Source organism: Phocoena sinus, chromosome 4, assembly GCF_008692025.1.
Source record: "Phocoena sinus isolate mPhoSin1 chromosome 4, mPhoSin1.pri, whole genome shotgun sequence".
Lineage (NCBI taxonomy): Eukaryota > Metazoa > Chordata > Mammalia > Artiodactyla > Phocoenidae > Phocoena > Phocoena sinus.
This window is the reverse complement of record NC_045766.1, coordinates 48,760,721-48,785,298: the sequence shown is the minus strand read 5'-3', so window position 1 is coordinate 48,785,298 and position 24,578 is coordinate 48,760,721. Positions and strand designations below refer to the sequence as shown.

General features: G+C 36.7%; 1 protein-coding gene across 3 annotated transcripts; it reads left to right on the top strand.

Moving 5' to 3' along the window:
* The first annotated feature begins 3,727 nt into the window (after positions 1-3,727).
* On the top strand, positions 3,728-21,204 carry EIF5A2 (eukaryotic translation initiation factor 5A2). 3 transcript variants are annotated; one of them, XM_032631362.1, is made up of 6 exons: positions 3,728-3,834; positions 4,517-4,716; positions 5,259-5,363; positions 15,805-15,936; positions 16,523-16,614; positions 17,411-21,204. In XM_032631362.1, the coding sequence occupies exons 2-5, from the start codon at positions 4,552-4,554 to the stop codon at positions 16,580-16,582; spliced, it is 462 nt and encodes a 153-aa protein (XP_032487253.1). In that variant the 5' UTR covers positions 3,728-3,834; positions 4,517-4,551; the 3' UTR covers positions 16,583-16,614; positions 17,411-21,204. The 3 variants fall into 3 exon arrangements, with proteins under 3 accessions (XP_032487253.1, XP_032487251.1, XP_032487252.1); XM_032631360.1 differs by having other exon boundaries at positions 16,523-21,204; XM_032631361.1 differs by having other exon boundaries at positions 3,738-3,834; positions 4,546-4,716; positions 16,523-21,204.
* The last annotated feature ends 3,374 nt before the right edge of the window (positions 21,205-24,578 follow it).

Here is a 24,578-nt window from a genome sequence, read left to right as displayed (position 1 = left end):
GGATTGACTCTGATATCATTATATGACTTTCTTTTCCTCTTATTACAGTCTTCGTCTTAAAGTCTATTTTGTCTAAGTACAGCTACCCCAGATTTATTTTGGTTTCCATTTTCATGGAATATCTTTCTCCATCCCTTCACTTTCAGTCTGTGTCCTTAAAGCTGTGAGTCTCTTGCTTTAGCATTAATCACCATCTATATACTGATGATTCACATATGTCCATCTCTATTTAACATATAACTCTCTCCCACAGGAACTTAAACTTGATCTACCTAAAAGTGAACTCAATTTTCCCTGGAAACTTGTTTTTTCTCTTATATTTTCTATCTCAACAAATGGTGCCACCATCTTTCCAGTTTTTAATTTGACTCTTTCCTCTTCTTCACATCCTGTGTCTCCCTTCCCTTTTGACCCTCAACATTCAATTAATTATGACATTCTTTCCATTTTCTCTTACAATTCTCTTGAATCTGTCTTCTCTATATTTTCATAGCCACCACCTTTGTTCACCAACATTAACTATTTCTTCCTAATTGGTTTCATATTTCCAATATTTTCTCCCCTTTAAAAATTCTCCTTATCACAACCAGAATGGTCTTTCTAAATAAAAAATATGTTCTTGTCATTTTCTTATGTACCATTTCACTGTTTCTCTATTGCCTTTGGGAGAAAATCCAAATTCACCCATTTCTTATTAGAGTACACACCAGTCACACTAAACCATATGCAGTCCAGGATGATGCCACAATTCTGACACCTATAGGCCTTTGTACTCCCAATCCTTTTGCCTAAAATGACATTTCCAAACTCCTCCTCATTGCTTTCACTCATTTTTCAGATCTCAAATTAAGATATCACCCCCAGAGAAGTAATCTTTAAATCTTCTAGACCTGTGCTGTTCGATATGGTAGCCACCAGTCACACACAGCTATTGTGCACTTGAATATGGCTAGTCTTAATTGAGATGTAATCTATAGCAGATTTTGAAGGCTTAGTATAAGAAATGTAAAATTATCTTACTAATAATTTTTCTATTGGTGATATGTGAAATAATATTTTGAATGTATTGGCTTAAATAAAATATATTATTGAAATTAATTTCATCTTTTTTACTTTTTTATGTGGCTAAAATAAAACTCAAAATTACATGTTGCTTGCATTATACTTCAATTGGACAATACCTAGACCAGATGAGGACGACCAAGCCCTTTATTCCAGCACCCTGTAGTTATTTCTTTAGCAGTATTCTATCTGTTAAAATTGCTAGATGGTATCCTGCACTGGTCAGCAAGCATCTAATGAACAAGGGGCTATCTTGGTCCACAGAGTAATTCCAGTGCTGAGAGCGCTAAGCTAAAAAGTCAATCCTCATTTTTCATGGATTCCATATTTGTGAATATGCCTAGTCACTAAAATTTACTTGTAACCCCAAAATCAATACTCACTGTGCTTTCATGGTCATTTGTGGACATTCACAGAATAGCAGAAGATTTGAGTCATCCAATACACATTTTCCTAGCCAGGTCAAACAAGGCAATGCTCTGCCTTCTTGTTTGAGCTATCAAACTGTAAACAAGTGCTCTTTTCACAGTCTATTAGTGCCACTTTTCACATTTTTGTGACTTCTGTTGATGACTTGGCTATATAAAATGGTCCCCAAGCATAGTACTGAAGTGCTGTCTAGTGTTTCTAAGCACATGAAGGCTGTAATGTGCCTTACAGAGAACAAATATGTGTTAGATAAGCTTCCTTTCGGTATGAATTACAGTGCTGTTGGCTGTGAGTTAAATGTTAATGAACCAATATATATTAAATAAAGTGTCTTCAAACAGAAACACACATAAAGCAAGATTATATATTAGCTGACCAAAATGTTGTCATGCTCACAGGAACGTACTATGTACTTCCGCTAGTAGCAATAGTTCAGTATTTGCTAATTCAATGTTCCAGCAACTTTACTAGAATCAGCTATATTGAATGAATGACGCTGGATCATTCGACCAAATCCAAATCTTGTGTGAATGCAATATATGGTGGTATATAGGCAGCATGTGGTAGTATACGGTGGTAGCAGTGATTGTGGAGCCAAACTGCCTTAGAGTTCAATCCTGGCTCTCTGACTCGCTAGATGTGTAATTTGGGGCAAATTACTCAACTTTTCTCTGCCTTTTTCCACAACTGAAAATGTAGACTAAAGAGTAGTTGCTAATGGTTGCCGGGGGCTGGGTGTGGCGGGAGGGGACTGACCACAAAGAGGCACAAAGAAACTTCTGAAATGAGGGAAATATCCTATATCTTGTTTATAGGATTATAGTGGTAGTTACTTAGCTGCCTATGTTTTTCAAAACTCATAGAACTAAAAAGGGTAAATTCCACTTTGTATAAGTTATAACTTAGTAAATTTGAAGTTAAAAAAGGAGTAACAGTCAAAATTAAAGGAATAATGCACTACCTGCTTACATAAATACTCTTTAAATATTTGTAACTGTCCTAATAATAATAGGGAAAGGTTAGGTGGTGTAAGGAAAAGCAGAGTGGACTCATGAACCAGGGTTCTAATCTGGCTCTTTCACATATTAGGTAGAGGCTGAGCTCAGTTTAGAGAGTTCACTTACTTATTGTAAAGGTTAGATTAGACAATATGTGTGAAATACCTGTGAAAAAACTTAGAGCCACATAGGAAAGTGAGAAATGGGATTTTTCATGAGACAGCAATACAAAGTCACAGGGCCACATAAACTGGGGTAAAGGTCACCTCTCCAAGGTAGGAGAATGTGGTGGGTTGTGAAACCACTGAGAAAAGGAGAACGCATCTCTTTCTAAGAATCTCGATCCTAATCCTATTCAAGTCGCTATTGGCTCCACATTGATTCCAAGACAACCCAACTGGTCTAATGAGGTACGGACATACCTCAAACTTAAAGGAATGCCAATGCCAGGAGGAAGAGCTGTGTCTGGCAGAACATCTTTCGTCTGGACAATGCGGTAGGAGTCAGACACCCATTTGCCTCCAAAACTCCATAACAGCCTCTGATGTGAAGAGTTAGTTAGGTCATTTCACCGCTGCTTTTTAGGTCGTGGACGTCTCAGGAGTTCCCACCCCTGGGAGCACGGTGGATCCTGGCGGAGCGGCAACGGCAGTGGCTGCTGGAATCTCATCACGGGTGGCTAGGGTCCCCCACAAAACCCACAGCAGGAGCCACGTAATAAAATACTGCACTCGCGCTCTTCCTCGAGGAAGAAGCATGGTCTTCAACGCCAAGTATGCCTGCAAGTTGGGCCAGAAGTTGGAACACAAAGTTCCCTCCACAGTCACGAGGCACAACCGTTGAAGGCCCATGCGTCGCGAGTTCTGGCAGCCGTCACATGACAACCGCCACGCACCTGACGTCAAGGGCCACCGAGTGCGTGGCTTGGTTCCCATTAACTTCGACTGGGACCCGAACGTAACGAACCTAAAAGTTTGAGGGAGCAAGTTTCCTTGCCGGCTAGTTTACCCTCAGCAACCGAACTCCAGAAAGTGCTCTTCACGCCGGAAGTGCACTAATCCGCAGCACGTGGGGTTGCCAGGGCGCTCTTCACGTGACTGGGAGGGGCCTCGGGAACCTTGTAGCCAATGATAGCGCGAGAGGGCGGTGCCTATGACGCGCCGGGACCTATCCCGGAAGTAGGGCTGATGTGGGGGCGGGAAAGGGCGGGGAGGCCGGGGTGTGGGAAGTGTGGCGGCCCCGCCCCGTGTCTTGGAACTGCCGAGGTCGCCACCGCTGCCGCCGCCGCAGCTGTGGGAGACTGGCGCGGTTACGCAGGCGAAAGGCGCTCTTTCCCTGCTGAAAGGTGAAGACTCTGGGAAAAGGTGGTGGGGCTGCGACCGGAGCGAGGCAGGGCCGGGGAAGGCGGCCGGAGCCGAGCCCCGACCGTGGAGAGGAGGAAGGATGGAAGGGGGACCGAGGCGAGCGCGGGACCCGCCAAGGCTCAGGCCCGTGAGGCGCCGGGCCGGGCCGGGGATTCCGGCAGGACAGGGGGCGTCTGAGAGGTCGAAGTGACGGCGCTGCGGGCTGGGGGGAGAAGTGCGCTCCCGCTGCCCGAGGGCCAGGTGCTGCTGGCCAGGTCCTGTTATCTCCATCCTTCGTGGGGACATGAGGCCTGGGCTGGGCCCCCCGCAGTGAGGATCCGGGCGGCGGCGGAGGGCCGGGAGGCGCGGCGCGGTGCGGGAAAGTCACCGGCTCCTCCTGCAGTGGGACGGTGGGGCCGGGATTTGCTGCCCCCAGCGCGGGTGAGCGCCCTGGGCGGGTATCCCCCCTCCTCAACGAGCTCTTCTGCGACTTCCCTCCCACCTCCCCACCGAAGGATGGAAAAGTTTGTAAGGCCGGAGTTAGAAAGTCCCCACTATTCTGGGTGGGTGTTCTATAAATGCAAAAATAATAGATCCATGATGCGTGGCTCGTAACCTCTCCGAAATGAGGCGTTTCCCTGCCTGCATGCCAGTTGTTAAAAAGCAAACAAACTTTTTGCATAGTACCCTCAGAAAAGCAACCATCTCCCCAGCCCACCATGGCGGACGAAATTGATTTCACTACTGGAGATGCTGGGGCTTCCAGCACTTACCCTATGCAGTGTTCGGCCCTGCGCAAAAACGGCTTCGTGGTGCTCAAAGGACGACCATGCAAAATAGTGGAGATGTCAACTTCCAAAACTGGCAAGCACGGTCATGCGAAGGTAAATGCCCTTCCAGGTCTTTCTTGGTGTTGGGATTTTGATCATTTGTATTCCATTACAGAAGATGAGGTTTCTGTAGTTATAAGTGTATAATGACACTCTTTTTTTTCTTCCCACAATTACTGGGTGATCAGCTATTTGAATACTGAAAGGTAACATTTCCTTCTTGGGCCCTTATAATGTTTCATTAACTGGGAACTGAAACTTTCCTGAATCCTAGTGACTTAGACAATCTATTCAGTTTACAAATGAGAAAACCTGTTCTAACATTCTAACGAACCTAAATTCATTGTTCTTAATCACTCTTATGATTGAATTACTAGACTATATGATATTGGGTCTTGATATGTCATCATACTGTTTAGTTGTTCACTGCTTCTCAGTTGTATGACCACTACATTTTTTTTTAAGAAAGTAAAATTAGATGACCTTGGAAGGAGAAAGAATCTGTCATAATCAGCTTTAGTATTATGCGTCTGTGTATGTAATGAGTGATATCTTGGCAAAGATTAAACAGTTTCCTGTTCTCCCGTCTCTATTAGGTTCACCTTGTTGGAATTGATATTTTCACGGGCAAAAAATATGAAGATATTTGCCCTTCTACTCACAACATGGATGTTCCAAATATTAAGAGAAATGATTATCAAGTAAGTTCTAATTTCCTTTAGAATGCTGCTTGTTTCCTGAAGGTGCAAATATTTTCTACGGTCCATTGTAATTTAATAAAACCCACAAGTAGTTTTGTAGGTTTTTCTAACCAATTGTTAAGTACCACTTATTTTAGAAATTGGAGAAATAGATAGTGCTATTTAACACTTGGTACCTTATCTAGGATGACTGCTAGTTTGCCACTTTTTAACATTCTTGCATTTTAAAAAATTTGAACACTTATTATTTCTCAAATCAAGTGACTCCATATTGTGAGTCCAATGTTTAGTAAAATTACTATTTTCCTTGTTGTAAATTATTTCTCTTTGTTGTAAATACTTTCCAGGTATTTCTTTTCCCTTACCAGACCTAAGACTCTCAAGAAATTGTTGGAATTCATGTTCCACCAACCAAATTTGTGTATATTAGTGAATGTGTGTCAGAATTTGGTATTCTTAAATAGGGAAATAAGTTGAAAACCATAAACACAAAGGATAAGGTGTATGGTCACTGAATATGGTGAAGAAAATACAAAAACTTCGTAATTGTTTTATTTGTATTCAGTGACCATGCTGTGACCTTTTGTTAAATTATAGGTATAAACTGCAAGTTTTAGTTCCAGTTATGCATTTGGATAAGTCATGTTTAATGATAGCGTTTTCTTGTTTGGAGTATTGATGGTAACCAAACCACTGACCTCATAGAATGTGGGAGCTCAGATTAATCATAACTAAAGTCTTTCTTGAAAGTCTGCAATTTCTTTATCAAGCATACTATATATAGAACTCTTTTCATTTTACATAGTGAAAAATACAAGTGTGACACTCGAATTCGTTTTACCCAATTTAAACTTGTTCCTTTCTATACCTCATATTGTGTTGTATAATTTTTAAAGAATGGCACCATTAACTGCAATTATCCAATGATTTCCTTTTACTTTTTGTCCATATGTAAACATATTTTTGCACAGTTTTAATCTAGTAAGCAGTTTTATGTTTTCATTTTCCCACTTACAAATGTTTTCTAGGTTGCTTTGAAGTCTTCATAGAAATTTGAATTGTCTTAGTATAATAATAGCAAGGTTTTTTTTAAGTCAGGCAGATCTGAGTTTTGATCTAGTTCTGCCACTTTCAAGCTGGGTGATGTTGGACAAATTACGCAACCTTTCTGAGCCTCAGTTTTCTCATCTACAAAGGAGGGATAATATGAAGATTAATGAGAAAATGTCCTCCATAATTCCCTCAAAGTAGTTTTTTTTTTTCTGCTTCCCCTTTTTCTGTATAAAAACTTCACTTAATCATTCCATTATCCTTGGAGCACCTAATTTAGACATGGCATATAGTGGATGCTCTATAAACATTTGTTAAATGCATACATGATTACTCAATGAGGTAAAGATAGTACAGCCAACTAAAGCTAAGCATAGAATTTTCTTTTGCCAAAAATAGATTTCTGTTTTCATCCTTAACGTGTGAATGCTTTGAATATTCAATATTCATTAATATTCATTCAGTATACAAAGCTTTTGCCCTTGAGTGTTTCAGAAAGATGGTATAAGTAGTTCAGATGACTACTACAGTGATCAAATTAGCCAGTCATTGATTGGAGCTCAAGATTTAACATAAAGGAAAATTTTGGTTTGGGTTTTATTTTGAGATAAAGCAGGACCTGGACTAGGATGAGGGGTATGAGATGAGTGAGGCCCTTGCCTCAAGCACAAAATTTTAAATAAAGACAGTACCAGAAACAATGCCAAGCCACACAGGGGCCTGATCCTGTCTAATATTTTGTTCATTATAGAATTTATTCTAATTTTTAAAAATATTACATTAACCTGATCACTGATGGGTGTGTGTGTGTGTGTGTGCGCGTGCCACCTTAAATTTTGCACCCAAGACAAGTGCCTCACCTGCCTCGCCGTAGTCCCAGCCTTTGGTATGTAGTCTGTGTTCCAGAGCGGATCAGAGAATGACTCAAGCCTAACAGTCTGGGTCCAGATCCTTGCTTTGGCACTTACTAACTGCATGACCTTGGTTGGCAAGTTATTTAATCTCTCACCTGCCTTTCTTTATAAAATAAGGATAAGAATAATAAACTCCTCATGGAATCACTGTGAGGTTTAATTAGTTAATTCTTAGAATAGTGCCTTGCAGAGTGAGCACTCAGTGATCACATCCCTTCATTATCAAGTCACCATAGAATACTTATTTCTGTTCATTAAAAAAAATTAGTTCCATGAGCCTTTCCAGTTATATTTATTGTCCTACAGTGGTCTTCACTCACCTTTCCAAGTGCCTTGATTAAATTTCTACTTATTATTTAGCTACCTGTAGTCCTTTGTATTTGCTGAATTCAGTATTTCAAGTTCCAGTTTGACAGTCAGCTAAAGTGAAATATATATATCTGTTCACTATAATAATTAAAAAGTAAGTCTTTGTTTAGGAAAAGAAATGTATCAATATTTATAATTTTAATTTTACATATTTTAACATAAGTTCAGAATGAAGGGAAAATTGTCTCCTGAATTCCATCCCAAGATGTAACTTGGATTGGAATTGCTAATTTCTATCACTTCTCCCAAAAGTAGTTATGGTTATCTGGGGCTCACTGATGGTGTAAAATACAAATACACCCAGACACCTTTGGGAATCCCCAGACTCTTAAATATAGAAGCACTTGTTCAAACTCTGGTACGCACTTGAGTCATATTTCTTTAGAAAGTTCTGTGTTCCTGTGCACTACACCACAAGTTGAATGCCTTTTCTGCATTTACTAAAGTTTAACCTGTCATTTAAAGACCACTTTTCAGAAGGAAAACTAATCACTACAGGACATGTTAAAGTGTATATTGTGCATCTTTGGATTATTGATGAATTGCCAAAACTGTGAATATTAAATCCTAGTATATTCTTCAAATAAGTGGTATGTCTTTTGGATATGGAGTTGAATTTTGTTGTTGCAACTAAAATAGAACGACAAAGAAAATAATGATGCTATGAATTCCTTGTGCCTAAAGTCTTTTTATAATTTATACCTGTTCTGTGGAATCTTTGTGTTCCCTGGTAAAAGCAGTCTTTCTTTGGAGTAGAAAACCTCTAAACCAGCAGATCCCAGTACTGCAGACACAAGAAACAGATATTTTGCTACAGTATCATTAAGGGTAATAGTGAGAAGAGTCTCCTACCTTTGGTTCCTAGACCTGTGTATTCTACCTATGGGAGAAATAGTACCATATATCGGAATATATTTAACCTGTAAAATAGCACCCAGGCCCAGAGTGTGTCATTCAGCAGGAGGCAAAGATGAGTCTTCAATAGGCAAATGCACACAGGCAAACTGTCTTAGAATGATGGAGGACATGGACCAGTGAATTCTCTGAGCATTGTCCTGTTGTCTTTTTATTTTGCCTGTTAAATGAATTTTTTAGCCAGAAATGATACTATGTGAGGTACTGACAGTAATGTGACAGTTTACAAATCCACACATGAGATTTTAGCAGAAGCACTGCAGGCAGCAAAGGCAGGTTTATATGTGGAGTAAGGATCTCTTACAGTGAGCACAAACTGCTGCCTCTTCCATGATGGAGGGCGTACAATGTTACCAGGTAGCTGGCTCTTCCCCCCGGGGAAATGGTGCCATAGCAGGGACTCTGTATTGGTCTCTGCTATGAGGTACCAGCAGTGGCTGTAGTCAGATCAGCCTTGGTGAGAGAAAACCAGTGTCATTGAGCCCATGCCACGGTGGCCAATTGTTCGTGAGCCTATTGAACAAGGACTGGGAAGACTACAAAAAGAAGCTAAATGACATTCACAGGTAGAATCATCTTGTCACCTAATTGTCTGCCTCCTCGGTAGCATGTCCCCTTGGTAAGCATTTATATGGACACATTCTCTAACTATTTGGAGAGGACCCTCTGCGTACCACTTTCCCAGACCTTATTGTCAGCAATTTTCCCATCTTTTTCTTTCAGTTTTGTTGACCTTCCATCCATACTCTTAGCCCTTGCCCATAATCAGTGTAAATCCAAACCTTTGGTTCTCTCTTCTTTCAAGTCCAGTACAGGAAGTTCTCATCCCCACTGTCTTTCAGGGCCACCTCTGAATAGTTTCATCAGACTACGCATAACCATCTAGAAACCATTCTGAATTTTGTTTTTCAGTCAGGTGGTAATAGGGAACTCCCCACAAAGTCATTGGTACAAGTTGCGGGAGAAATTGTGGATGTTGCAGAAGAAGGTGCTTCCAAGTCTCATACAACTTGTTGGTGCTTTCAGGGGCTGCTCAAGTTGATCTCACATATGCAGCTTCTACTTGATGATGGAGTTTTGCTGTGCATACCCAACTTTATGGCTTGGTGTGTCAGATAACACTCTAGTTGATGATAGTGTTATTTCCTTGTGTTGTCTGATAACAATGATCAAACATTCAGTTCCCCCCAGGGACCAGCAGCTCTAAAGAAGTAGTTTGAGAGTGCTGCGGGAAGAGGAAAAGGAAGAAGGAGAAAGGAGGAGGTCTTACCTAAAAGTCTGACTGTTTTGAAATAGATTGAGAAATAAAATTAAATTCAGGAATTAGGGCTAAGCCACCTGTAATGATGCTATTCCTTCTCCAGCCTTCTTCTGTTGTATACCAATAATACAAATACAAGCAAAAAAGTTCCCCCATAATTCTCCTTTTTCATGTTCTTTCTTACCAGACCACATCATGGATAGAATCTGCAGTCACTTACTCTCCCCATATCCTTCCTTTCAGTTCATGCTTTGCTTCCTCAGCTCCCTGTACCCCCAACTATTTAGTGGTTATAGTGCTCTTTCTAGAATTCTGATATACCATAGCATTTTTCCTTTTTTTTTTTTTTGTGGTACGCGGGCCTCTCACTGTTGTGGCCTCTCCCGTTGCGGAGCACAGGCTCCGGACGCGCAGGCTCAGCAGCCACGGCTCACGGGCCCAGCCGCTCCGCGGCATGTGGGATCTTCCCGGACCGGGGCACGAACCCATGTCCCCTGCATCAGCAGGCGGACTCTCAACCACTGCGCCACCAGGGAAGCCCCCATTTTTCTTTTTTACTTTTTATTGTGAACATTTTCAAAATCTGATGAACCTCACGTACCCATCATCCACCTTCCACAATTATCAGTACATAACCAATCTTGTTTCATCTGTACCCCACCATCTATTTTTATTTCCTGTACCCTCTACCTCTTGGTTATTTTGAAGCTAATCCCAGATATTATATCATTTATCATTTCATCTGCAAATATTTTGCTACGCATTTTTAAAAGGTATGGGCTGTAAAAAACAGAAAGCATACTGTGGCACCCCCAAAATTAGTAATTCCTTAATATCTTCAAATATCCAATCAATATCTACATTTTCCTAATTGTCTTTGTTTTTTTGTTTGCGTTTTGCTTTTTCAGATGTGATAGTTACTGTTTTTGTTTTACAGTTTTTCTAAATCAGGACCTAAATAAAAGTCCACGCATTGAAATTGGTTGAGGTATCTCTTAAATCTACTTTATAGGTTCTCCTCTCTCAGACATGCATTTGAGCCTCTCTTCCCTCTCTTTCCTCCCTTCCTTCTTTCTCCCTCTCTCTCTCTCTCTTCCCCTCCATTTTTGATGAAGAAACTAGATAAGTTTTTCTGTAGACTTCCGCGCAGTCTGTATTTTGCTAATTGCATTTCCTTTGTCCCATATATTTCCTGAAAATTGATAATTAGATGTACAGACTTGATCAGATCCAGTTTAGATTTTTATTTTCTTCTTCTTTTCTTTAACAAAAATTACTCCATAGGTGATATTCTGTGCAACCATCAAGTAAATGAGTCTGATGGTTTCTTTTTTTTTTTTTAATTTTTTTAAATTTATTTTTGGCTGCATTGAGTCTTCGTTGCTGTGTGTGGGCTTTCTCTAGTTGTGGTGAGCGGAGGCTACTCTGCGTTGCCGTGCGCAGGCTTCTCATTCTGGCTGCTCTTGTTGCAGAGCACAGGCTCTAGGCGCACGGACATCAGTAGTTATGGCACGTGGGCTGAGTAGTTGTGGCTTGTGAGCTCTAGAGCGCAGGCTCAGTAGTTGTGGCACGAGGGCTTAGTTGCTCTGCGGCATGTGAGACCTTCCTGGACCAGGGCTCAAACCCATGTCCCCTGCACTGGCAGGCAGATTCTTAACCACTGCGCCATGAGGGAAGCCCCTGATGGTTTCTTTTTTTGTGATGTTATTAGATATATAATTGCCTCAATCCATTAATTTATTAAAGGAGACAAAGTAATCATCTGTTACTTTTTTTTTCTTTAAAAGCCAGAACACTTCTATAAGAGAAGGTTTCCTTCAGCTTTTTTGTTTACCCTGTGGTACAGTGTATAATAGGAAAGCCAATATAAATACTTGATTCTTTCCCTCTAAGTACCAGTTTTCAAAATTAGCTGGTTTCCTGGCATCTACTGAAGATGACCAGTGAAATTTTTTTTTCACTATGAACTCAAGCATTTAAACACATTTATGTTTCAATCCATTGTAGTTATTATCATTATTGATTATCAAATTGTTCTTTCTTTATTCCAGACCTTATTCTGGTTAGCTCCTGAACCCCTTTGATATGGACCTAGTGGTCTTTAATAGCACCATGCTTTCTGATCTTGTATACTTCCTACTGTGGACCTGGAATTATCCATTTTCCCAGGAGCCCTATGGAGAGAAATAGCACCATACATTGGATTCTTTTCGTAGGAAATGACAGATACCACATTCTGGTACTATTATTTTGGGTGTATGGTATAATTTCAAATGTCATTCAGCAGCTTGCTATACCACTGCATGTCTGACTCCTCTATTACAAGTTTTCTGACTCTGCCCTCTCCTGTCTTCTTGCTTGCTATTAGCAAAATGATTGCTCTCTCTACCAAAGAAAAAAATTGTTCATAAACATCTCAAAGTTATCAAATAAGTAGATTGCTTACAGGTGAAGAATCAAAAGGAAATATTTAGAATTGACTTATAACTGTTTTCTTACCATCCTCTCCTTCCAGCTCTACAGCGTCAGAGAGGGCTTTGAGGGAAGATTGAAAAAGTTGCACAGAAATATGCTTGAAACACAAAAATGACACCGTTAGCTTTTTTTTTCAAGATTGAAAATTACAAAAGGGGAAGTGGTACCTTGAGTGAGGAAAAATCTTGCAGATACTACCTAAGCCAGGTGATCAAAGTTAATATCACCAGTAATAGGACATAGTGACATAATTTGCCTCTTGATGTGATACTCTGAGGACACATCATATATGTAGTAATCCTTCCAAAAATGCGCTAGCTGACTCATTAGAAAACAAACTCAAACTGAGCAACATTCTATAATACAGTGAACCTGTGCTCGTCAAAAATGTCAATGTCATGCAACACAAAGGGTCAGGAACTGTTCCAAATTAAGAGACTAAACTGACATGACAGCCAAATAAATACAAGGCATGATCCTGGAGTTGAAAGGGAAAAATTGTTATTGAAGACAATATTGGGACAATTGGCAACTTTGAATATGGACTATATATTGAATAATATGTTAGCAATATTGAATTTCCTGATTTTGAAAAATAAACTGTGGCTATGTAAGAATATGTCCTTGGGAAAAACACACTGAAGTATTATTGCTGAAGAGTCATGATGTTTGAAACTTACTCTCAAATGGTTCTGCAAAAATAAGAAAAGAATAAGAATGTGTATGGTATGCATTTTATATATTCCATATATACAGAGAGGGAAAAATAGCACATGTGGTTAAATGTTAACAAAGAGTAAATCTAGGTAAAAGATAAAGGATTTCATTGCATTATTTTTGCAACTTTTCTCAATATCTGAAAATTTTTAAATAATTTATTTAAGACCAAATAATTCACTTTTATTATTTAATTTTACTTTTCTGTAGCTTAGTTTATTTTTGAAATTTTAAATTTTATTTCTTATAGCAATTTATTTTAATATTTATAAATATATATTTTAGATGTTTTATAATATGTCTGTATCTTTTTGTATTTGAAATGCTTTATATTTCATCCCATGGCTTATTTAATTCCCTTTAAAAAATAAAATACCATATAAATACCAAAATATCAGTATTATTATTTGGTTTATGTGGTTCAGTCACTAGTGGAGTGGGAACCTTTAACTCTTGAAATTGACAAGTTCTACTTCAGGGAATTGTTAAAAGAGCTGAAATAAAAAAAGATGAGCCTGTGGTTAATTGTTTAAAAATTACACTTCTGTCTCAACTCAACCTCCTTGCTTCCCGCTTTTCTGCCAACTACCTCACAAATGTTTGAGTGACCAAAAGATTAATTAAAAGTGTTTGTGGTGGCTCAGTAGGATGGTTTTTTGTTTTTGAGATTGTAGACATGTGTAAAAACTGAAATCTCCGGTGGTAGGTGGGGTTTCTGTGGAAAGCCATTGCCAGAGTTGGTAGTGCCATAGAGGAGAGCTTTGAAACTCTACCTCTGTGGTATGCCTGTGTTATGTCATAGGGGCTAAAGGGGACCAGGGACCATGTCTTTAACTCTTTTTGTGTATGTCAATGGTAGCATCTGGTATGATGGGTGATTGCCTTTTATAAAACCTGTTAGACAAATGGGACCTAATGAAACTTAAAAGCTTCTGCACAGCAAAGGAAACCATAAACAAGACAAAAAGACAACTCCCAGGAAAAAAAAAGAAAAAAAAGAGAACTCCCAGAATGGGAGAAAATAATTACAAATGAATCAACAGACAAAGGATTAATCTCTAAAATATACAAACAGCTCATGCAGCTCAATATCACAAAAACAAACAATGCAATCAAAAAATGGGCAGAAGACTTAAATAGACATTTCTCCAAAGAAGACATACAGATGGCCAAGAGGCACATGAAAAGATGCTCAACATCGCTAATTATTAGAGAAAAGCAAATCCAAACTACAGTGAGGTATCTCCTCACACCGGTCAAAATGGCCATCATCACAAAATCTACAACAATAAATGCTGGAGAGGGTATGGAGAAAAGGGAACCCTCTTGCACTGTTGGTGGGAACGTAAATTGATACAGCCACTATGGAGAACAGTATGGAGGTTCCTTAAAAAACTAAAAATAGAATTACCATATGACCCAGCAATCCCACTACTGGGCATATACCCAGAGAAAACTATAACTCAAAAAGACACATGCACCCCAATGTTCATTGCAGCACTATTTACAATAGCCAGGTCATGGAAGCAACCTAAAGGCCCATTGACAGATGAATGGATGAAGAAGATGTGGTACATGTATACAATGGAATATTACTCAGCCACAGAAAGGAACAAAATTGGGTCATTTGTAGAGATGTGGATGGACCTAGAGACTGTCATACAGAGTGAAATAAGTCAGAAAGAGAAAACTAAATATCATATATTAACGCATATACGTGGAATCTAGAAAAATGGTACAGATGAACCTGTTTGCAAGACAGAAATAGAGACACAGATGTAGAGAACAAATGTACGGACACCAATTGGGGAAAGGGCAGGTGGGATGAATTGGGAGATTGGGATTGACATATATATACTAACTAATATGTATAAAATAGGTAACTAATGAGAACCTGCTGTATAGCACAGGGAACTCCACTTCGTTGTACAGTAGAAACTAACACAACATTGTAAAGCAATAATACCCCAGTTAAAAAAAAAACTTAAAATTCTAGGCACACTGATGGTATACATGCTTTTAGAATAAATTAATGTGGCCTGGCTGTTTCCTCATACCTGTAATGAAAGAAATTCAATGATATCAATACTGTGCTTTTTTGCAGGTTAAGTTGATGACTGGTTTTGTTTCATTAATGTCATCAACAAGCTAATGTTTTTCTTTTTTAAAAAATCTAGTGTTGTTAGCAGTGAGCTGGAGACCAAAAATTTTCCACTTCAGTTTGTTCATAATCAAATTATAAAACACATTGTTTGTAATTATGAAAAACTGAAAATAACTTTTATGCCCATTAATACAAAAAATGGTTAAATCAGTTACAGTATAACTTTGCAGTTGTGAAGTGATTAGAGAGACTAAGGTAGGTTCATATTTTCCAAAACAGAAATTTCTAAGATATATTAAGTGAAAACAACTTGCTGAAAAATACTTATAATATCTCATTTATTTTTTTAAAGCAACTATATATTGTGTACATAACTTCAGGATACTCTATAAAAAAGCCTAAACTGTTTAATAACCTAGAGATTTGCGGGAGGGGAGAGTGCAGGAAGGAATGAACTTATATTTTTTTGTCTGTACCTATTTTATGCTTTTGTATGTGTAGCATTCTTAAGCACCAAAAATGTATTAATGTATTACTGTGTACTTATAAAAATTAATATAATTGGCAATTTATGTAAAAATTACAAAGGAGTGGGTGTCATCTAATCAATGCAAATGATATAATTTCTTTCAATAGCTGATATGCATTCAGGATGGTTACCTTTCCCTGCTGACAGAAACTGGTGAAGTTCGTGAGGATCTTAAGCTGCCAGAAGGTGAACTAGGCAAAGAAATAGAAGGAAAATATAATGCAGGTGAAGATGTACAGGTAAAGACCTATGGAGAGATTTTTTTTTTAAATCATTTTATAAAAACTTTGACCTAAACTAGTTAGCATAAAATACTATATGTGAAATACAGCTTTTAAATACTGCTGAAATGTTGAAAATAATCTCTAGAACTAGGCAGTTTTCCCATGATACCTTTTACCATGGCCATTACCAAAGAAGGTATCAAAGTTCATTTTTTACTACATAGACACTGTCAATCCCGAATTTGTTTTGAAGATCAGCCTGAACTATTCTTAAGGATGAGAAAGGATGTTATGGGAATACTAAAGACTGAAGGTGGCTTACTTTATCTTGTTATAACTCTCAGAAGTATAACGTCTAATAAGTATTGAAACATTTATAGTTTTTATTCTCCTGTTCCCTGGAAGTTTTCTTAAAAACCACAATTTGAGAAATTTAGCTTTAGAAAACTAAAAAAAAGTAGATTATTTGATCTTGGAATACCTCTTTACAAAATCAATATGTATAAAATATCCACAAATATCCAATGTATGATGAATTAACTATATCTTATATATGTATTGCCTTTTGAATACATTTTTGCCTGCATTTTTTTCCTTCTAGGTGTCTGTCATGTGTGCAATGAGTGAAGAATGTGCTGTAGCCATAAAGCCCTGCAAATAAATGGGAACATCAGGCATGAGCAAAATGTTTAGGTCTGGATCAACTGCAGATCTAAAGTTTGGTTCCAAGTTGTCACCAAAGCTATGGCGTTCATAAGCAACCTCATTTCTTTTTTAATTGTTTTGAAATTGTGCTGAGTTAGTTTTGCAGGCAATTCGTAATTTAAAAAAATGATCAAGATGTATAATTCTTTTTTTTAAATTTTGTAGGTGTCTTTCCTATAACTTTCCTGTGGTTTTCAGTGTGTAAGTCTAAGAAACAGACAAGATAGCTTCAGCAGATGTGATTTGTCTGAGCAAATCGTTCCTAAATTTTAGTTAAATGATAAATAAACCAGGGTTTTAAATCAAACAATGTAGCATCTAGTGGTATTGAAGCACCACATTTAAGTTGAATTGCTCTGCATTAATTTCAAACTTAATATCATAGAATAAGTAGATTATGGATTGGAATTGTCAGAGTTTCAGCATGGGTGTGGCAAGTACAGATCCTTAAACAAAAATCATGTTATCAAAAAGTGCCAGTTATCTTAGTAACCATGTGCAGCCCACCTGTATTACCTCAGTCATTCTGTTCTTTGCCAAATTGCTGGTACACTTAATATAACCTATATTATGGTGGTTTTAGTACTTTCTTGTGGTTGACAGAGGCATTAAACTGTTTTGTGATTGTTAGCAAGTCATATTGTAAGGAAGACACAAAGGACAGTGGCAAAGGATGTTGGTTAAAGCTATAGGTTTTTATTTGTGGCCTTTGTATTCAACATAAAAATAGGAAGTTTCCATTTGTGTTTTTGCCTTTAACTCTTGTTTTCTCTCTTTATTTAAGGGAGTGACCTGCTTTACAGGATACTATGCAGCACTTTTTATCAATTATGTTGAATAAATGTTGGTATTTGTAGTAGTCACTCCTTTTCAGCCATTTTTAAGTAGACTTTTTTGACATCAAAATATTGTTAGACAAAACTGGAAATTCTTACTTTAAATTGATTTGGAACATTTGTTAAATTTATGTATGTTTTTTCTAACATGAAAGTGAATCATAGAAGAAAAGTCACTTTATGTGATAATTATTATTTAACTTAAGAAGTATATGTATTTTATCTGATTGTCATGTGACTTAATTCAGTTACTGGTGTGAAATATATCTAGGAAAGAATTCTATAAACAATTATTTTAAAAAGTATTTTAGGTGATTCCGCTACATTTCTGTTTAGCCTTTTGGATCATATATCTCTATATTTCCAGAATTCTAGGCATTGTCACAGGGTTTGTGAGGACCTTTGACTCAACACCAGTCATTATATTGCAGTGAAACTTAGAACAAAATCACCATTTCAGTAATAACTTCATTCTCTAAGACTCATTATGAGACCTCTCCCATCATACTTTGACTTCTAAAAGGCCTTTGTACCTATCATCTAGAGGAAAATATGTGTGATGCTGTAACTGGTCTACTCAGTGACCGGAAGTAGCATTAGGAACAGAAGATGCCAAAGTTTTAGTTACTTAATTTGCACACACTTTTAAATCTTGTATTGGCCTCAGCAAACCCATTTGGAGAAGAAGCAAGATACTTTAAGGAAATGCAAGAGGAATTCTAAAGCACAAGAAATATTGAGGTTGTAGTTAATCATTTTTAGTATAACATTTTAGTTTTTGCCCATCCAAAGCACAGTTAGTAACTAGACTAAATTCTTTCCAGTATTCCATTTAAATATCTACTACATACTGCTCTAGTTTTTTAGTACTCTGTAATATGTATCTTACTTGTGACTGGTTGGCATTGTTACCCACAGGAGCTCCAAAAAGTTATCAGTCTGTGTTACTTGCTGGTCATTCATATGACCCCAGTTAACCACACTGATGTTCTGGTTTAGTATTAATTCTGGATTGGCATGCCCTTGTTCTTCATAATTTGTCAAACTTCACATAAATATATTTTCAATTGTGAGGTAAGTGTATATAAATTATAATAATGCATCTGTACCTTCATATCTTGAATGGCAAAAGCTATTTATGCTTAAATATTTCATTTTAAGTACTATAATGAGTATAAATACTCTTCTGTCATATAATTAATTATAAGTATAGATTTTAAAGATACGGGACTGTTTATTTTCACATAAGTCAGTACATGTTTCTCTAGAACAATATATTTCATTTAGAAAAGCTTTATAAATTGTATTAAAAGGAAGCAGGAAACATATTTTTTAACAGAACAGAAGTGACTTCATTCTTTTTTGACATCAGAAATGTTAAAAGTTGATTCCTAGTATTTGTTGTACTTTTTTGTAGCAAATGTGTTAAATGTCAAAGTTACCATATACAGAATGTAGACTGTCACATTGATAGATTATACAGTGATACCTTTTTGTCTGTAGGCATTTCACCAATTTATATACAATATTATAGTAACAAGTGGAATATTTGTTTCTTTCTAGAACAACATATTTTATTTCTACTGTGAAGACTTTGTTTTACCTTATTTGCTACAAAGTTGTATACCCTCTGAAATAGATCAAATTATTGCTACTTTGACTTAGCATTTGCATCATAAACATAATTATGATGTTTCTTTCATGCTCCCCTCCAAGGGCTGTCAGTCACTTGAAATTATTGCTAACCATGCTCTTGAATATGTTTCCATTTACGGTACAAAATTCTGTACCAATGCTTTATAACAATTATCAGAACTCTCCTGCAGCCAGAGCATGAAATCTTTACTAGGAGATGCTGCAGTAAAATGTTTAGGCTATAAAATCTGGGGACACAACTTTTCATTATAGCACAGTTAGTGTGCATGTTTGCTCTTTTTACAACGTCATTCCAACTCTTAAAAGTACTGTAGTCTGGTAGTGCCTCAAATGTTGGTAACTGGTTTTTTTTTTTTAATTTACAGCTTTTCCAGAATTTGTTTTTGTACTTTAAAGTTTCTCAATTAGATTACTTCTAGTTGAACTGTAATTTGAATGCATTGTTCTCAGGGCTGTTTGTGCTAAGTGCTGAAGTTTCATTATTTCAAAGCTAACTGCCTGAAAGTATATTGCAAATTTTTCCCAAATTATAATAGAGTGATACATACAAACAAAAATCCATAATATCAACATACTTAAACCATATACTAAATATTCAAGAAAAAAATGATAACATTAGTAACATCTATACTGGAATCTTGCCATATTTTTTTTCATTTTAGAGAAGAATTTGGTAGTCTTATCTTAGACCCTTATCCTTAATGATATATCTGAAAGCATTCCTTTGGCCTGGAACCCAGAGATAGTTTTAGAGCCAAACTTTGATGTGATTCTCAAACATACTTAGGGACAACAGAACAAAAATTCATAGTACTTTTTTGGATACACTAAAATGTTTACATATTGAATTCTGTAATATGAACTAGGAACAAATTTATTATGAGAAAATATGGCTCTTAAGCAGAAAATGTATGAACTATAAGCATATTTCCATAAACAGTATATTATATTGAACTGGCAACAGCTTAAAATTTTCTGATATCATCTAAGCAAAATACTTCATAGTTTTCAAGCCTTTTTTTTTTCCTACCATTCAGACAAGTAATAGGCAACAAAAGCTTAAGAAAAATTTATTGTGGAAAATCTTAAAATTGAGAAAATTCAATCTATTAACTTTATTAAATTTTTTTCTCTGAATTGGGTATATGGCATTATTTGATTTTAGCAGGGAACATTTGGATTTAGCTTACGGAACACAGATGTTCTGTGGGAACATGACTTGAAGTTCTATATAATGTTTTTTCGTTAAATAACCATCTGAACATCAAGGTAACTACCAAGTGAGGTCAAGTGCCTGAAAAGTGCTGTATACATCTAATTAGCATGTTTTCCTTTCATGAAAGATGCATCTTATAGCAATGCATATCAGGCTTTCACCTTCTAAAAACATACTTGCCAAACTTTACCATCCACCACTATCTGTCTCCTTAGAACAGGTCGAAACCTATTTTACAATTGAGAGAGATTGCTTTATTTATATAAAGTCCCTAAAACTGTGTCTTGATATTGGTAGACTTAAGTTTATCTTAGTTCAAGATTGCACATTTTTAAAGCTCTGGATATAAACTTTATTCAGTGATGACTATACAGCTTGTCATAAGTCATAGTTGTGATCATTCTTGAAAGGAATTCTTTATTGTGGTTAATATCTACTATAAATAAGCACTCTTGTGCTTGTTACAAAGTATAGTGCAAATTACTGGCTCTATACTGTTTTTGTCCTCCTCTCCAAAAAGAAAATATTTGAAATGGCATTGTCTAATCCAGTGGCACTTTATTAGTAATACATTTTATTTGTCATAGGTATAAGAGAACTCATGCTTTTACCTGCAGAGACTTACATGTTTTAGCTAAAACTTTAAAATTGTAAGATATCTAGTATGGGTATTATTATAATCATGTATTTTACATTTCAAAAATGGGTAAAATTAAAATATTAAGCCTTTGTCGATATTAAAATAATTGTGAAATCCTTTAAAATATAGATGGTAAACTTAGCAATTATAATTTTTGTTACATTAAAATATATTTGTCTGTTAACATCATCAGTTATATTAAATAAAAATAAAGTTAATTTAACAGCTTACACTATTCTTGTATATATACATTCCTAGAAACATTTTCATACGAGAACTTAATTTGTATATTACTGTTAAAAGAAAATCTAACTTGTATTTTTATATTTTAGGTTCTTACTATACAGCACCCTAGCTTTACAGCTGAGAATGTTAATTTCTAGATTTTAGTTCCAGATTTAGGTACATTTCTTTTAATCTTTAAATTTTTAATAGTTTTTAAGAATACATAAAATACATGGTTCAAAATTCTATAGGTACAAGAATAAATACATCTTCCCATCTTCGTCCTCTTTCTGTGCATTCTTCCAGAGATACACAATGCAAGAGAGTTTAGTGGTCCCTTCCCCACCCCTGATCTCCCAGGATCTGAAGTGTTCCTCCTTTACGAGAGTTGCTGTTCTCTTTCCACAGCGATGTGAATGGTGTGATGAGTCCCTGAAGCAAACTCTTCACCCTTTTCCCAATCCTCACCATATCTAATCAACACCATCTGGACAGATTCATCCTCACGGGCTCAGCAGTTTCTTCCTTTTATACACTGTACTATTCTAGAACATCTCTGTCACTTCCTGACTTGTGGACCATACCAAGACTTCCAGTGTAGTTGTCACCTCGTATCCATGATCAGTATCACGGTTACCCATAATCTTCCATATCCAGCAAGCATAATTGGGCAGTGGGAGAAGCACCAAATTAAAGTCTTCCACCCCTCAGCCTCACTCTTTTTTGCCACTTGCAAATACCAGTAGCTTGTTTCCCAGAAGTAGGCATGAGAAGGGTAAAAGAAGAGTGAAAAGGGACTAATTGTATGTTATGTATCAGCCTGTCTGAGTTTCTTCTTCCTGCCACCCCAACCTCATATTTAAACATTCTATCCAAACAGGAGGTGTCCTATGGAATTGCCACTTTAAAAACCCTACTGCTTGTCTAAAGTGTGTGTTCCACTGGGAGCTTAAAGTATCCATTGCCACAGTACATTCAGCAGGATCAGTTACAATCACTGGATGTGTATCAGCTCAAAAGAACCCACCTACAAGGTTTCATCAATCCATTTTCCAATTTGAGAGTTATTTCTGAGTCCATTCGAAATAATTTACCGCCACCCACGGGTACTACCCGGCATCACAATGACTTGTGTTCCAGTGTTTAGGAGGGCCCCAAAGGCTTGGCGACCACGTTTGCTATCAGATTCGCAACAAAGATCCTAACTGGGAGAATGGAGGTTTATCTACCTAATAATGATAGTGTGTCTGCCTTTTTTGGTTCACAGTTTATGTGTGTGTTTCACTTAAATTATTGTCACTCTAGTTCGTTTTAATTCCTATACATTCAGTGAGGTAAATCTTGGAGAAAAAAATATATACATGGAACCTTCAGAAAAAAAAGGACATTTAGGACACAAAACAGTTTCTATAAAGTGGAAATATTAAAAATAACACCCTGATACCAGTCCTAAGTGAAATTAAAACTAGATGTAGGCTTTGTACCTTGTTAAATTTATTTCAAAATTTTTTAAATTAAAAAAAAACTAGAAAATAAAAAGACTCTTCTACCTGGAAATTTTAAAACCTATTATGTAATTCTACGATGAAAGGGGTACTACAAAGAATTCCTGAAAGATAATGAAAACACTATATATCAGAATCCATGTAAAGCAGTATAGATGAAAATTTGTAGCCTTAACACCTATATCAATAAAAATGAAAGAATGAACATAAATGAATTAAATTCCTAAATCAAATAACTAGGGGAAAAAACCAGCAAAAATAAACCAAAAGGGAGCACAAGGGAAGAAATGATAAAGATACAAACAGAATTAAGTGAATAGAAAAATAGCAAATTAAATAAAATTCTGGTTTCTTGAAAAATTAACAAACCACTGGCTAATTTAAGGTAAATAAAGGAAGAAAACACAAATGTAAAAAATGAGAAATGACAAGGAGTGACTAATGCAGAGAAAATAAAAATAAATTCTATGCAGATAAATTTGAAAACCGAAATGATATAATTTTTAAGGAAAATATGGTTATTAGAATCAACCTCAGTAGAAACAGAAAGTTTAAACAGAACAATTTAAATAAAAGAAATAGAGAAACTGTTCACAAAAAACAAACCAACAGCCAAAAACCAAAACCAGGCAAATTGTTTCACTGGAGAATTTTACCAAACTTTTAGAGACCAGATGGTTTCAAAGTTACATAGATTGCTTTAGAGCATAGAAAATCAGAACTTCTACATTATTTTTACAAAACAAATATAACATTGATACCTAAACTTCATAAAGTTAACCAAAATAAATACGAATGCTTATGCAAATATCCTAATATTCTATACTAGTAGTGATAGTCTCAAACCCCACATGAAGAAAATGATACCCATGCCCACATGGAGTTTATATCAGAGATGCAGGAATAACTCAATATTATGAAATCTATTAATTCACTCCCGTAGAAACAGGTTAATATCTAGGAAATCTCTCTTAATAGTATTCACTATATTATGAGTCTACAGAGATAGGTCATATTATTTTCTCCATAGATACTGAAAAAAACTGGACAAAACAATACCCATCCTTAAAACATCTCCCGGAAAACAAAGAACAGAAATCAACAGGTGAGGCTTCCCTGGTGGCGCAGTGGTTGAGAGTCCGCCTGCCGATTCAGGGGACACGGGTTCGTGCCCCGGTCCAGGAAGATCCCACATGCCGCGGAGCGGCTGGGTCTGTGAGCCATGGCCGCTGAGCCTGCGCGTCCGGAGCCTGTGCTCCGCAATGGGAGAGGCCACAACAGTGAGAGACCCGCGTACCGCAAAAAAAAAAAAAAAAAAAAAAAAAAAAAATAAGAAAGCAGGTGGATGAATAACATAAATATATCTACATTTATACATGATAACATGGTATATATAACATTTTATGTGTGTATGTGTGTGCATGCCCACGTGTGTGTGTGTTTATAAAATTGTAAAAGCTAGGCTTTTACCTAATGGAAAAACACGAAAGGCATTCTCAGTAAGGTCAAGAACTAGCTAGGCAAGAATGCCCACTATCTTGACCACTATTATATTGTTCTGAAAGTATTAGCCAATACTATCGGACAATAGAAAACAGTTAAGACACATTAGACTTGTAAAAGTAAGAGAAAAAACTTTTCTATTTTCAGATGATCTGATAGTATACCTGGAAAATCCCAGGTAATGAATGATAAACTCAAAAAATAAAATTATTCATCAAAGTAGCAGGATATAAGATTAACATGCAAAAATCAATAGTTTTTATAAACAAAAATAATAACCAATTAGAAGATAAAATGGAAGGAAAACCTCATTTACAGTAGCAACAAAAGGATGAAATATAATGAAGAAACATACAAAGAAATGTTCAAAA

Bases quoted from the DNA above. Each gene is read 5' to 3' on its own strand.
- EIF5A2 (XM_032631362.1), top strand. From the start codon at position 4,552: ATGGCGGACGAAATTGATTTCACTACTGGAGATGCTGGGGCTTCCAGC. The intron at 5,364-15,804 runs GTAAGTTCTAAT...TTCTTTCAATAG, and splicing joins TTAAGAGAAATGATTATCAA to CTGATATGCATTCAGGATGG. The intron at 15,937-16,522 runs GTAAAGACCTAT...TTTTCCTTCTAG, and splicing joins ATGCAGGTGAAGATGTACAG to GTGTCTGTCATGTGTGCAAT.